General features: G+C 44.7%; 1 protein-coding gene across 1 annotated transcript in view; it reads left to right on the forward strand.

The window, feature by feature from the left end:
* GARS1 (glycyl-tRNA synthetase 1) overlaps positions 1-15,823 on the forward strand; it is a 508,631-nt gene that overhangs the window by 87,693 nt on the left and 405,115 nt on the right. Inside the window, exon 3 of the mRNA XM_044066863.1 lies at positions 1,218-1,320. Within this exon, the coding sequence (XP_043922798.1) occupies positions 1,218-1,320 (103 nt within the window). The remainder of the gene's footprint in view (positions 1-1,217; positions 1,321-15,823) is intronic.

The raw sequence follows: 15,823 nt of genomic DNA on the forward strand, positions 1-15,823 counted from the left end.
GCTAGTAGTGGTTTTGAGGTGATCATGTCCATATCTTTTGTGGTTGTAGGTGTTTTTCTGCATTTTCCTTTTACTCTTGATCACTCTTTCGAACTCTGTGAAAAGATGTGTAAAGTCCATTTCTTAGATGAGTCTGGTGTGGATTTTTAGCTGCCAGTTTCATGGTAGAACAGAAAATGCCCTTGATTTCCTATTGTTTGGATAATCTACTCCACATGTAGGCATAGCTGTGAACCTGATCCTGGAAGGTATGCAAACCTCTACATCTTGATATTGGGATGCCTGTTGGGGATGGAACAGTACTTTTTGCAACATACAGAATATGGTGTATGCTATTGCCTCAATTTTCCCATGGGTTTTCCTAAGCAGTCTTCTGCCAGTTGTTACTAGTGGGGGGGGGGGGCAGGATTGCAGTCCCCTAACTGGTCAAGCAGGTCCTTTTGGGAGGCCTGCTTATCCTTTCTTCAAGGGTCTTGGTTTTGTCATTTGATCTGCTTGCAGCTCACCACTGTACCTGTGAAATCTGTAGTGGAAGAAGTTTATTTTCAAGTTCGACTGCTTTTGTTTCAACTTTTGCAAGAAAGACCCAGGACCTCCTCCGACCCCTCTTTGATGTTAGGCTCCCTTGCTTCATTTTCACTTCTAAGAAGGTGTGATAATCAGTTTTGATCCTGAGCTAGTCTACTCTTATATCTTTTGGTGGAAGAATCCCTCCCTTGCCAACCTGGTGGCTACCAGTTTTTGCTTTAGCTCAGTCATAGAACCCCTTAGCTTTAACACCTTATTTTATCTATGAGAGGACCCTCCTTAATATTTCTTGAAGGTTCTTCTGCAGTCCTCTTGCAGGGCAAAGTGGTGGAGATAGGTAGACGACTTGTTTAATTTTGGCCTGTAGCTATTTGCTTTGAGACATAGATGCATTGGCTGTTTTAAAACAATGTATTGGTTAGTGACTGGGTAGGGGCCGCATTATTGGATACGACACAAATATATGGCATTCATGTGTTGCAGCATTTTGTGCATTGCCACAGTCATGAATCCACCTTTCAGCATGGGTACTGGAAGAAGAGATGCTCGTTTCTGATTGTGTGGAAGGATGAATGCAGCCACATGACCTTTAATAGGAAGGTTCTTTTTGTAGGTCATTGTATAAGATAATGTATTTATTTAAATATTAAAATATGTAAATAAAATAACTTTTGTTTCTTCTCCTTTAGGAGTTGGCTTTACAACCCAAAGATGAAGTTGTTGACCGAGCTAAAATGGAAGACACACTCAAAAGAAGGTTCTTTTATGACCAAGCCTTTGCTATTTATGGAGGTAAGATAGAAGGCACATTACACTTTATGTGCCATGAGGATTAAATATGCTTGTATGCATGTGTATTTTCGGTAATTTATTTTTCTCACACATAGAGAGCAGCTGTTTTGACTAATTTTGTTTGGTTTACAGTTAAGCAGATTCTCTTATGTTCAAGATCAGCAATTTTTTTCTTGGAAGTTTCCTCAGTCAGGGAAATATTTGCTTGTGTTTGTGTACACTAATGTCACATTCGGCTGTAGAAAAAAAAAACGATCCCATTAGCCCCCAGTTTTTCTGCTGTTGTCACATTTTGGAGTTTGATCCTGATTTACGTCGTGAAATAGCTGCAAAGTTAGCAATAATCTTTGATATTGTGAGCAAATGATGATGATGAGACTGCCCAAATACTTTTGTAAAAGCATAATGTCTTCCATCCCATAAGAAGGTATGTTGTACTTTAAAACCCCAGATTGCAGAGCACTATTGTGTTTAGCAGATAATCTGTCTGCATGTGTGTGTAAGCATGCACATGCTTTAAAAATTATACAATGCAACAGTTGACATTGCAGTACTAATCTGCTTAGAATTGTGACATTTTGCTTTGTGTTTTTATCAGACTGAATATATGTTAACACCATAGATGTGTTCTATGATAATAAGCCAGTGATGGCGAACCTATGACACGTGTCAAAGGTGACATGCCATGACATTTTGGGTGACACACCAGCATTCACCAACACCTGAGGTGCCAAAGAAACTGAATGAACAAAAATACAAGAAATATGTGACCCTGCACTTAAATAAAACAAAAAGTCTTTAATTGATGGTAATCAAATGCAATGTGTTACATATTTTTTCAGTTCAATTCAAAATTACTATTAAAGGTACGGTAATGTTTTGGTGCACTGTTTTAAGCCCATTTATCAGTGTGCATATTGTGTTCATGTTTCACTGTTGCAGTCATTACACTTGGGTTATCCTGCTGGCAGGCTACCCACAGTTGGCCTGAATTCCAAAGTCCTGGTCCGGCGTTGGTTGCTGTCACCTCTTCCCTGACGTCAGTGCGCCAGGGGTATAAAAGATGCAGCCGACGCCATTTTCTTCAGTCTTTCTTGCCGCACGGTGCCCGAAGCAAAAGCAGTTCGTAAGTGCCAGTCGGCCGACTTCTGAGATTTTCAAAATTGAATTTCAGATCCGAAGTTTTCAATAAAGCCAAGTATCCCATTGGGGAAACTTTTTTTCTTGCTCCAGACCTATGTCAGAAAAACAATTGTATTTCTTGAGGGAAGCAAATACCTCATAAGGATTTTCATTCTTACTGTATTCCTTGCCTAGGCCCTGATCACGACGTTGCTAGTTGTCGGTTTTGTGCTAGATTTAACCAACGCACTATTAAGCATCGGTACGATTTTGCTTTTCATTACTTTGGCCGAAGGTTTATCTATATAATGCCGTCGGAACAGCCGACGACCGGAGTTCATAAAAAGCGCAAGGAAAAAGAAAAGGACAGGCATCCGAGGTCCAAAACAGACGACAAAGCCTCTTCTAGGCCAGTCGCCGGTTCTCAGTGAGGCGCTTTCGCAGCCCCTGACACCCGCTACCTCAGAGCCACAGGCCATCTCCGACTCCCACGTGGAGACAATTAGCCCTCTGGATACTCACGGTATTGGGCCTTCGGAAACTAATCCCTCAGATGGGTCTGGAGCCGCTGAGCAGGCATCTGCTTCTGAGGGTGTTTTCAGACCTACACAGCTTTATATCAAGCCAACTTCAGCATCCAAGACAAAGTATAAAACAGTTTTAAAGACAAGGAAACAAGTCCAGCATTCTCCAGGACAGACTTCCATGCCTAAGAAACAGATGCTCAAAATGGCCGAAGACCTAATTACTTTGATCAGGGGTTCCCATCCCCCTCCTGATAAGAGGCCTAGGCAAGACACTGAATATGATTCCTCTGATCAGGTTTCCATTTCCTCTGACTCCTCTTCAGAACAGGGATACTCTATTCCTCCCTATGAGGATTCTGATGCTGAAGAATCTATTCCTTCAGCTTCTCCTCCTGAGGATTACTCCTTTGGGGAAACCCTGCATACCATGAGGGAGCATTTCCACTGGGAGAGCCAAGATTACTCAGATCCTAAGAAAAGGCTCAGATACTTTCTTTTACTACCTCAGCACAGACCTCTTGCTATTCCACCTGTTCTAGACATTGTAGATGATGTTTTTTTCAGGAGTCTGACCTGTCTCCCGACTCTTTACAGCCTGCACCTGTTAAGCAAGACAAGATACTACAGGGTTCCAGATTCTCATAAATTTCTATATAAAAACCCTGCTGCTGACCCAGAAACTATTTCTCAGGGTTCCAAAGGGGCCAAGGCCGCTACTGCAAAAAACCCTGTCCCCTCAGAGAGAGATTCAAGGGCACTGGACAGATGGGGGGAAAAAGTTTACACTTCTGCTACCTTGGCTGTAAGGGCTTTAAATTGTCAGTTTCATATGCTTAAATATCAGCAATATTTAATATGTCTGCTTAAACAGAAAATGTTAACGAATTCTGAATGTTCTGAGAACAAGGAAATGCAGGATTTATTGCATGCAGCTGAACAAGTGGGAAAGCATACTTTGCAATTTGGTTATGATTCACTGGAGGCCTCTTGCAGAGCCGCTGTAACAGGTTCTGTCATTGGAAGGCATGCTTGGTTAAAGGAACAGACTGCCTGATCATGTTAAAGCAAAATTATTGGATGTTCCATTACAGCATGATACTTTGTTTGGTGTTAAGGCAGAAGAGGTATTGAAGAAAATAATGGAGGATAAAGCTAAATCTATGCAGACAGTAAATGATTTCTTACAGGTACAGCCACCCAGATTTAGCAGAACTGGCCTTTTAAGAATTGGTCCTTTCCCATGTCAGACAGGCCACAAAGAGGCAGACAACAGCCCCAGGGCTCATACAGGCCCAAACAATGGGGTGCTTCTACCTCCAAAAACGGAGAAGACAAATCACAGCCGTTTAGGAAACAGTCCCTATGACTTCCCTCTGCCAATGCCAAGCATTTATCTTTTGGTAGCACCCTTAGGGGGAAAGCTAGCACTTTTTTCACAAAATTGGCACATGATCACCCAGGACAAATAGGTCTTAAATAGTCTCTCAGGGCTACAGGTTCCACTTTCACACCGTTCCAAAGGCAAAAGGAATGCCAGACCTGCCATACAGTCAGTGGACAGAGGCACAAAAACAAGTTTCATCTCTCATGGACATGAGGACTATTCAACCAGTGCACAACAAGAGCAGGGACAAGGATTTTACTCAAGACTTTTCTTAGTACCAAGAAAGGACAAAGCATGGAGACCAATTCTGGACCTGTCTATTCTAAATACTTTTCTGGACGTTCCGAAATTCAAAATGTTGACTGCAGCAGCTTCTGCCCATGCTGAGCAAGAAGGCTTGGCTTGTAACTTTGGACCTCAAAGAGGCATACCTGCATGTTCCAATCAGACAATCTTGCAGAAGATACCGCAGATTCATAGCAGGCTCAATGCGCTACCATTTCTCTGCACTGCCCTTTGGCTTATCTACTGTGCCCAGGGTCTTCACAAAATGCCTGGCACCAGTAATTGCATTTTGCAGACAAAGAGGAATTCAAATATATCCCTACTTGGACGACTGCCTTATTCAAGCAGAGACCACAGACATTCTACTAAAGCATCTGGCGTTTGTAAAAAGATTACTAATTTGCCTAGGGTACACAGTAAACGAAAAGAAATCAAGACTAGTACCCTCTCAAGAGATAATATTCCTGGGTGCAAGCTTAACTACAACTGCCCAGATGGCTTATCTCACGCCAAGCAAAGGCAACTGACTTCTTACTTCAAAAGCATGGCAAAAAAGACTCCGTTATCTGCAAGAAAAGTTCTGCAGGCTCTGGGCTACATGGCATCCTGCATTCTGCTAATTCCATATGCAAGACTGCATATGAGGAAACTACAATAGTATCTAAAAAGTGTTTGGACTCAACATTGCCACAGCCTGGAATCATTAATTTCACTCATTCCCTGCCTGCAACAGGAGTTTCGATGTTTGGCACAGGCCTGTCACCACAACAAGGGACAGCCATTCACTTTACCCACAGCCAGGCAAACACTAACAACAGATGCATCAGATTATGCCTGGGGGGCCCACATGACAGGAAAATGTATTCAGGGCACATGGCCCACAAACCAAAGGCATCTTCACATCAATCAAAAAGAGATGCTAGCTGTACAAAATGCCCTGACAGCCTTTGAGGACCTACTTCATCCAGGACAGCTGCTGATAAAGATGGGCAATGCTACAGTCATGTGGTACATAAACAAGCAGGGGGGCACACATTCCTACCCCCTCTGCAGACAAGCCATGATTTTGTGGAACACACCATTGACTTACCAAGTACACGTGCAAGTACAATTCCTGCCAGGAAAAACAAATGCTCTGGCAGACTAAGCAGAAACCTCATGGATCCTAACGAGTGGAAACTAGATCCACAAATCTTCAACATAACAAGGAAATGGGGATGCCCAGACATAGATCTTTTTGCCTCCCCTCACAACTGCCAACTTCAGAGATTCTGCACAAGGACTTATCACAAACAAGCATGGAAAGTGGATGCTTTGTCATTCAGCTGGAACAACATTACAGTATATGCCTTTCCTCCACTGCCTCTCCTCCCCAAGATACTCCTAAAAGTCAGACAAGAGAAGCCACAAATGATACTTATTGTCCCAGATTGGCCACGCCAACACTGGTACCCAATCCTAAGGGGCTTGTCTCAAGGCCCAGCCTGGACATTGCCTCAAATTCCTCATTTACTGACCCAACAAAACAATCTGATCCTGCACAGTCAACTCAGAACTTTAAATCTAGTTACATGGCGGATAGTGTAACCATTCAGAATACACCTCTCTCTAAAGCAGTTATGGATGTTATTTTGGAGGCCAGGAGGCCTAGCACCAGAAAATCTTATGCATAAAAATGGAAGAGATTCTGTGCTTGGAACCATGCACAAGGAATTGACATGCTTGTTCCAAATTTTCCTCAGATTTTACAATATCTAACTGAGATGCTGGACAAAGGCCTATCCTTCTCATCAGTTAAGATCCGTGCCTCTGCCATTTCAGCTCATTACAATACGGACCCACCTATTTTTTCACATGCAGTACCTCAGGGGGGCCAAAAACATAAGACATCCAAGGAGAGCACCAATATCTGCATGGGACCTCAATTATGTCTTGGAAAAACTCACACTGCCTCCTTTTGAGCCAGCCAATACAGCTGAGATTAAATTCTTATGGAAAACAGCTCTGCTCTTAGCAATGACTTCAGCAAGAAGAGTCTCAGAGTTACAGGCATTAATGGCTGTAGAACCTTTTATTATCTTCCATCCGGACAGGGTTTCTCTAAGGAAAAACCCAACATTTATGCCTAAGGTAGTGTCCAGTGTGGCTCAAACCATTCATTTGCCTACTTTTTTACCCAAACCCACAGAATAAAGGGGAAGAGACTTCTGCATTCTTTGGACATACACAGACAGCTACGCTTCTACTTGGACAAAACTAAGGCTTTCAGAAAGACCGAGCAACTTTTAGTGGCATATGCTTCAGGATCACAAGGAAAGGCTATCTCAAAGCAGACTATTTCAAAATGGATAGGACACTGCATTCGTTTCTGCTATTCACAACATGGCAAATCAGTGCCCAAGGGCATTAGACCTCATTCTACCAGGGCAGCAGCCTTCCTCAGAGGAGTACCAACCAAGGATATTTTGGAGGCTGCAACTTGGACTTCAGTGCACACTTTTACTAAGCACTACCACTTACCACTTTACTCCTAAATCCAGAGCAGGCTTTGCCACTGCAGTTCTGCAGGGCCTTATAGCCACTCCTAATTCTATTTAGACCCAGCCGCCCAACCTCAGCTTTGGGATTCAACCCAAGTGTAATGACTGCAACAGTGAAACACGATGAACATAGTACAGTTGTGTACCTACCATAAATGTAGATGTTCGAGTATATTCACTGTTGCAGTCTAGGTTACCCACCCACCATCCCCCTTTCTTTGCTGGGACTTGGCTGTACTTCTCTATTCTATACAACCTATGTTGTGTATTTGCTTGTAGATGAAGGTATTGTTTATTTTAGTGCATGCTTTTATAAGCAATGTTTTTTTTTAGCCTACCCTTTTGGGGGCACCTGACATCTGGAGCAAGAAAAACTGAAGAAAATGGCGTCGGCTGCATCTTTTATACCCCTGGCACACTGACATCAGGGAAGAGGCGACAGCAACCGACGCCAGACCAGGACTTTGGAATTCAGGCTGACTGCGGGTAGCCTGCCAGCAGGATAACCCAAGTGTAATGACTGCAACAGTGAATACACTCTAACATCTACTTTTATGGTAGGTACACAACTGTACTTTTTCTCTTTTGTAAGATACTGATTTTCTTTTACTTTTATAATACGTTGCAGCGCACAAGATTGGACTGTATTTTTTAAATAAATGAATATGTAAACAATTGATGTTATGTTGTCCCATCTTGCCTTTGTTCTTGCTGGTTGGGTTCAAAGCCAATCCTCTGCTCCGACTCGGCCGGTATAGCTCGAGAGCTTTTACTGGTTCGAGGCTAACCCCTATCCCAACATGCCTAGCTGTAGCTACCCAGATCTCGTTTACAGCTTTCAGCGTCGAGATTGCGACTGCTGGCTCAGGCTAAGTACTTCATGTTTTTTCACTTGCATTGTTATCCTTTCCAGGGTTTTATTGTTGATTTACCTTGATGGAGAGTATATCTATCCCCTTTTAGTCTAATGACCCTTCTACTTGTTGTTGGGTGTTCTTGGCCATCATTTTATTTCCTCAGGCCTTGCTTTCCCCCTTTGAGCTCGTTTAAATTAGAGGGTTCCTTTTTTTTTCTTCTTCCTCTTTTCAGAGTAGCCGTTTAAATTAGAGGCTCTTCCCCTTTTCTTCCGGTTCTCTCTCCTTGTATATTTAAAAAAAAAAAAAAAAAATGTTAGTAGTGTTAGTTGTTGCATGCTCTTAGCTGTTACAGCCTTGTTTTCTCACTGTAGTATTTTTTGTCTTGATTATACAATGTCTAAAGAGTCGAAACCCTCGGTCTTCAAAAAATGTGACTCGTATTGACAAAACATGTCCCTTATGGATGGGCACACGAGTTGTGTATACTGTTTAGGGGCTGTTCACCTGCAGGACTCGTGCTCTGTCATGCTTTCAGTTTCAGAGTCCTGTAGGAGAGGGAGAACAAGTTAATTTTACGTGGCCTTCTAAAGAACCCTCAAGACTCTTCGTCTCAGGGTCCTCAGCCAGCTAAATTTCCGAGCCATTTGTTCAGAGTTCAGAACGGTCTAAATCCACAGCTCTGTCGGCTCCCAGTGTTGGCTCCGACAAAGCTAAGTCCCCGGCAGCTCCATCTGTATCCTCTGAGCCAGTCCATACCCATAAAAGAACAAGGTCTCCTTCTTTGGAACCTGTATGCTCTGCTCCGCAATCTCCCTTACTGCATTCTGGAGCGGGCAGTCACCAGTCGTCTTCTAACTCCTCTCGGTCCTCCAGGCTTTCGGGTCATGACATGGAGGGAGTGGTCAGTAGGCTTCTCAAGTCACAGAGCTTGCTAAATTACTATCGAGCCCAGCCCATAAGGAATTGGCTCCTTCGGCCCATCCAGCTTCTCCATCGGTTCCTCCTCCGACTGTCACTTGAGCTCGGAGCCGGAGTGCATGGAGGTTGTAGTGGTGGAACTGTTGGCTCCAGTTACATCTCCTTTATCTGTTCCGACACCCGCTCCAATCTCCTCAATGTCTAAGTCCATTAAGGGATCTGGGCTGTGAGAGGGGGAAGCGGCATCAGACCTCGCTCTCCCTCTCGGAGCTTTGATGCAGGTGAACTCGGCTCCCACACCAGCCTCAGAGCCGTCGCTCTTGGTTTGCTGGAGGTCTTTTTGGAGCTGGGGCTTCTTTGACTTGGGACTGGGACGCCTTTGAGGTGATGAGCGTGCTGTCTCCTGAGACCGCTCCACCTTCAGCTCCATTGGCTCTTTCTCCCTTGGTGCTTGTGCCTGCCTTTGACCCTCCTGCCTCCAAGCGTAGGGAACCTATGCCCCAGGACGCCCCATTGGGTGACCCCACTTCTTCCGAAACCTCCCCCGAACACTCGGAGGATGTCCCTCGGAAGAAAAAATGTAAGAGGAAGCATCTGGACTCCCCTGAGTTCATCATATCAGACACGGACTTGGATGAATCGGAAGGGTCCCCACGGTCCCCCTTTGAGGGTGTCTCTTTGTCGGACATCTTGGAAATCCTTGGACAGAGGGGTGGCTGGAAGTCCCTAGCGCCTTCTGAGGATGAGTCTGTCTACCTGGACGCATTTGGTTCCCGACCCACTACCTCTTGTGGGTCTCCACCTTTTGACCCACTTCTGTCTGTAGTGAATCTAAAGGCGTGGAGCGCTCCAGAGACCATGGAACCAGGTCCGAGGAGATCAAGCAAATTTATTACTGGCCCTGAGGGCAAATTATTCCTTTCCAAAGGGGGTCCCTGTTGATGCCGTGGTGGTGGCGGCAGCCACTAAGAAGGAACTTGCGGAAACTTTTTCATCTGTCCATTCACCAAACAAGTAGTCTCGTACGATGGACAGGTTTGGGAAGTGTATGTTCTCTTCAGCGACCTTTACTCTCAGGTCACTGAATTACTTGTCACACTTCACACGACTTTAGAGAGATCTCTTCAAGGAGTTAGGAGATGCCCTGCAAGATCCTAAAGCTAAGGGAGTTATAAACAGGGCGGCTTCCCAGCTTGTGACCTTGACTTCAGTGGTTAACTCCTCCATGAGGCTCATTTCTTATGCAGCAGATGGAGCGAGTAGGGCAGCAGGTACCGGAGTAGCTTTGCGGAGACTCTCCTGGATGTGCCTTTGCCAGTTTGCGGAACCTTTCAAGTCTTTATTTACAAATACCCCCTTATGGCTCGTCTTTGTTTGGGCTTCAGGTAAAAGAGACTCTCACCAGGTGTGATCAGGATGGCAAGACTCTCTTTGCCGTAGGAGTCCATTTTACCACTCCATCTAGATCCCATACTAAAGGTCAGAAGAGTGGGAATAAGTGGTTTCGAAAATCCCAAGGAGATTCGCCTGACACACATGGGAGAGTTTTTCTTTAGGGGCAGAGGGTGGAAACGGCAATGGAAGATGCCGCTCTCGCAGCAGAAGGGGTACACAACAGCAGGGCGACAGAGATATGTTTTCTGCTAGGCCCTTCCAGCACTCCTGAAGGGAGGCCCAACTGTTTGCCTCTGGAGGCAGTCGGGTGCAGACTATCTTTGTACCCAGCAGCCTGGCAAACTATCACAAAAGAAGCAAGTGTACTGTCAAGTAATATCTAGGGGTTACAAAATTCCCTTTTCCCAGTTACCACCCTCAAGAGAAAAGACGTTCTATCCCAGATGTTCTACCCAGTCTTTGGGATCAAGCAATCCTAGAGGTACAAAGATTGATAGAAAAAGAGCCATCCAAGAAGTCCCTGCAGACCAAATCGAATCTGGAACTTACTCTAGGTTCTTTTTTGTCCCAAAAAAGACAGGGGACTGGAGACCCATTTTGGATCTCAGCAAGCTAAACAAATCTGTAAAAAAAGACAAGTTCCGGATGGTAACACTGCAGTCCATTCTTCCCGTCTTTGGTCAGGACAATTGGATGTGCTCCATGGATCTCCAAGATGCGTACTACCACATAAAAATGGACAGGCAATCCAGGAGAGTCCTATGTTTCAAGCTGGGAGCCAGTCATTATGAGTTCAGAGCCCTGCCCTTTGGTCTCACCACAGCCCCCAGGGTGTTCACCAAGTGTATGGCAGTGGTCACGGCTCACCTGAGGCGTCTAGGATTTCAGGTGTTTCTATATCTAGACTGGCTCCTCACTGCTACCACCGAGCATCAACTAATCAAAGCACGGGACTACACAGTCCAAACTTGTTCTGGCTAGGCATCACCATAAACTATGAAAAGTCTGCCTTTGCAGTCTGTTGTCTTCATAGGGGCGGACTTGGATACAAAACGGATGATAGCGAATCTGCCTCAAGACAGGGTATCAACTATTCGTCAGCAAGTTTAATTTCTCATAAAGAAGATGAGTTCAGGCAATAGAAGTATTAAAAGTTTTGGGCTCAATGGCCGCAGCAATTACACTAGTTCCTTTAGCACGCTTTCACGTGAGGATTCTGCAGTGACTTCTTTTCAATGTCCAATGTCACACATGATCTTGATCACGGAAACTTGCAAAAAGACTTAGTATGGTTGCTTCTCTCCACAGGTGACTCTGGGCAGACCCTTTCTAGACCCCCATCCAGTAGCCACAGTGACCACGGACTCCTCCCAGATAGGGTGGGGGGGCATTATCTGGGACAGACTGTCCAAGGAATGTAGCAACTTCACGAGTACCATTTACACATCAGTGTTCTAGAGATGAGAGAGGTGCTTCTGGCGTTGCAAGCACTTCAAGACTCTCTATCTACTGGGTCCTTTGCAATCCAGAAAGACAGTATGTCAGTGGTATGGTACATCAAGAAGCAGGGCAGGACCAGATCTTATCCCTTATGTTGGGAGGCACTTTGAGTATGGCAATGGGTGATGTCTTCCCAATGTTTTCTGATTGTGATGCACATTCCCAGGAAATCCAACATAACGGACAGGCTCAGCAGGGCTGTCCTCACACCTCATGAGTGGTCCCTGAAGCAAGAAGTTGCGGACTTGATTTTTTGCAAATGATCTTTTTGCCACTCCTCTCCACAACAAATGCAGCAGCTGCTTCGCTCTAGTCCCCCCTCCGGGACAGTCACCCAGGGATGCACTTGTTCACGATTGGCCACCGGGACTACTCTTGTGTCTTTCCACCTTTCCCTGTAATTCCAAAGGTACTTCAGATAGTAAAGTTGCTGGATTGCAAACTCCTCCTCATTGCTTCTTACTGGCCTCATCAGATATGGTTTCCATTTCTTCACCATCATCTTCAAGTGGAGCCTTGGATACTGGACCCACTTCCGGACACCTCCTGATGCATCGGGCAGGCACCATCCTACCCTCCAAACTCTCAAGCTGACTGTTTGGTTTCTCCAATTCCAGTCTTAGCCAGGCTCCCCAACATTTCCCCGGCTGTACAACACATCCTAGTGTCCTCTCATAAGCCCACTACCAGAAAGATTTATATTAACAAATGGAAGAAGTTCTCTTATTGGGCAAAGAGTAATGATATTGAACAAATGGAAGAAGTTCTCTTATTGGGCAAAGAGTAATGATATTGATCCCTTCACTGCTCCTGTTCACAAGATTCTGGATTTTCTGGCCGAAACCTTCGAAAAAGGGGCAGCTGCAGCTACTATTGGGGTCCAACTAGCTGCCATCGCTAAGTTTCATGTAGGAGACTTTGGTTCTAACATCATGATCCCATAAGTTGTGCAGAGCATTCTTACGAGGTACAACTCTTTTACAGCCCCCGGTAAAAGAACCCCCCGGGACCTAAACTTTGTTTTAGCTTCTCTGGTTCTTCCACTTTTGAACAGCAGCATCTTGTCCCCTGAAATTTCTATCTTGGAAAACCCTTTTCTTGGTTGCTATCACCTCAGCTAGACAGGTTTCTGAATTACATGCTTTATTTATTCACCCGCCGTATCTCATTTTTCACAAAGATAGTCACTCTTTTAGAACCAATCCTTCCTTCCTTCTTGCCAAAGGTATGTTCAGAGTATAATTTAAATCAGTCCATTGAGCTTCCTGTATTCTTCCCCAATTATGGCAGCAAGGCAGAGTATAGACTCCACCAATTGGATGTTCATAGACAATTACGTTTTTATTTACACAGGACCAAAGACCTTAGAAAATCACACCAATTGTTTGTATCTTTGCTGACGATAAACAAGGTTCTCCAGTTCCGAACGTGACCTTATCAAAATGGCTGTCGGACACAATCAATTATTCTTATGATTTGCATAAAAAGGCACTTCCAGGGAGGGTCAGAGGACATTCGACCAGGGCCTTAGCCACCTCTGTTGCCTTCCAAGCCAAATTGGTCAAATTCTCATACCTTTTATCACTCATTACAAAATGGATGTGGTCTCCCGGAATAGGGCATCCTTTGGTTCCATGGTCCTGAATGAAGAGTTAGTTCCAGTGAGCCGCACAAGAACCAGGTGCTAGGGACACGGTCCCAACTAGCAAGAATGAAGACGAGATGGGACAACATAACATAAAGTTATGTACCTACTATGACGTTCCATGTTTGTTGTCCTTCATCTTGCTTTTCTTCTTAGAGGTTCATAGGTAGATACTAGGCTATTGGCCCTAGGGCCTATATAAGCCTAGCCAAAAATGTACCCTGGCTTTCGCCACCCAAGAAAATTACTTTCCTGTGCCCCTGTCGAGCAGAGCCAAAGAAGTGATCCCTGGGAGGTGAATTTCCTATTTCCCATCCAATCATCAAGATTTTTCTTGAAGAGTGCTAATGAGGAGATCTGTTTGACACATGGATAGGTAGTCTGTTCCAGAGTATGGGAAGTCTCTGGGACAGGAATCTATCCCTCCAGCATGTTCTGTTTATTGTGGTGACAAGATTTAGGTCCCTAGAGCGTGTAGCTCGGAGAGATTGGGATTTCTTTAAGTGGAGTGTGTCCAACAGCTGTGGGTTTGACATAGCTTTGTATGTTAGGCAGAGATCACCTCTGAGTAGGCGATATGCAACGGAGTAAAGCTGGAGTTTTTTGAGACTGTTTGTGTAGGGCATCTGTTTGAGGCTAGTAATCCTCTTTTTGTGAGGAATTTCTGTGGCCTTTCCAGTTGTTGTAGATGTCTTGTGAGGTACATACCAAAAGGGGCATTGTACTCTATAATGGGTCTAATGAGTGATGAGTAGAGGGGAGCAATGACCTCTCTTTTTTTTTTCTGGATGAGAAACCTTTTGTGATGAGGTGAGCCACATAGAAGGATTTCCTGACCACTTTGGTGATGTGATTATCAAAGGAGAGACTACTGTCCACCTGTGTCCCAAGGTCTCATCACATTTTTGGCGTTAAGTAGACTACCAGATATGTGGTAGTTCATGGGTACAGAGTTTTTACCAAAGGGGATGACAAAACACTTTTTGGCATTGAGCTTCAGACCATGGCTTTGACACAAGGTATCTGTCTCAGTGAGGCCCTTTTGTAGTATGTCCACATCATTAGGAGTTTCGATTATGGCTCCTAGTTTGCAGTCATCTGCCAACTTTGTTAGCCGAAGACCTTCTGTGTTAGCCTGTACTTTAGAGAAAGTAGATACCAAAACAGGAGAGGACCCAGGACTGAACCCTTGGTACTCCACTTGTCACTGGTCTGAAGTCGGATTTGGAGTCCGCTACTTTCACAGTGTGGGTTCTGTCCGTGAGCCATTTGGCAGCCCATCTTGTGACATGGGTATTTATACCTAGTTTAGTGATCTTATCTATAATTCCAGAGTGGGGGATGGCGTCAGAAGTCTTGGCGAGATCTAGATAAGCTGTGTGAACCACTTTACCCTCATCTGTGGATTTGGTGACTACTTCAAAGAAGTCAATCAGGTTTAGGAGACATGATCTGCCTTTTACAAATCTGAACTGGGTAGGGTCCAGAGTTTGGAGATTACCAATGTCTTTGAGTTCCATGATGATACGTTCCATGGCCTAGCAGAACAGGCTCGTCAGGCTAATGGGGCGATAGTTCCTGGGATCCTTCGTAGCTCCCCCTTTTTGGAATGGGATAACAGTCGCGGTGCACCATTTAGTGGGCACAAAGCCTGAGATGAGGCTATTATTGAGCATGGTACTTGGGTAGGGTGCCAGTTCATTCTGTAGTTCATGTAGAACGCAGCCTGGGATATTGTCAGGTCCCATGGATGCTGTGTTCTTGGCTTTGGCTTTGGAGAGTGTGTTTTTTTCCTGTGCGGCCGTGATTACAGGAACTCTGCATTCTTCTGATATAGGGATGGTGAGAGGGGGATAAGATATAGGGATGGTGAGAGGTTCAGTGCTAACTTTACCCCCCCTATCTGCCAGGATGCTGGCAATATCATTTGATTCTGTATATTTAGTGCCATTGTGCTGTAACTCGGAGCAGATCTGAGTGTTGCCATTGAGATTCTTGACTTAGCTGTAGAATGCTTTGTGGTTGTCTTTAGAGTCAGTGGCAATTTTGTTTTCGTAACTAGCTTTGGAGGATTTTGAGGGATCTCAGCTTCTTACTAAGGTTGACCAGGGAGTTCCTCCAGTCATGGGATTTTACTCTTTTTTGGAACAGTTTCTTTTTTCTGTTGTAGAGTTTATGGCAGAGGACCACCAGATTGGCTTCCTTTTTTTGGAGGATAGCATCTTGGTTCTATTGGGGATAGCATGATCCATACACTCGTGTAAGTGCTTATAAAGTGCATTTGTGTAGGATTCAGCAGTTGTACCTCTATTGTCCATCTGCATAGGTGT

This window comes from Protopterus annectens, chromosome 3.part1 (genome assembly GCF_019279795.1).
Source record: "Protopterus annectens isolate FY-2018-M chromosome 3.part1, PAN1.0, whole genome shotgun sequence".
NCBI classification, from domain to species: Eukaryota; Metazoa; Chordata; order Ceratodontiformes; family Protopteridae; genus Protopterus; species Protopterus annectens.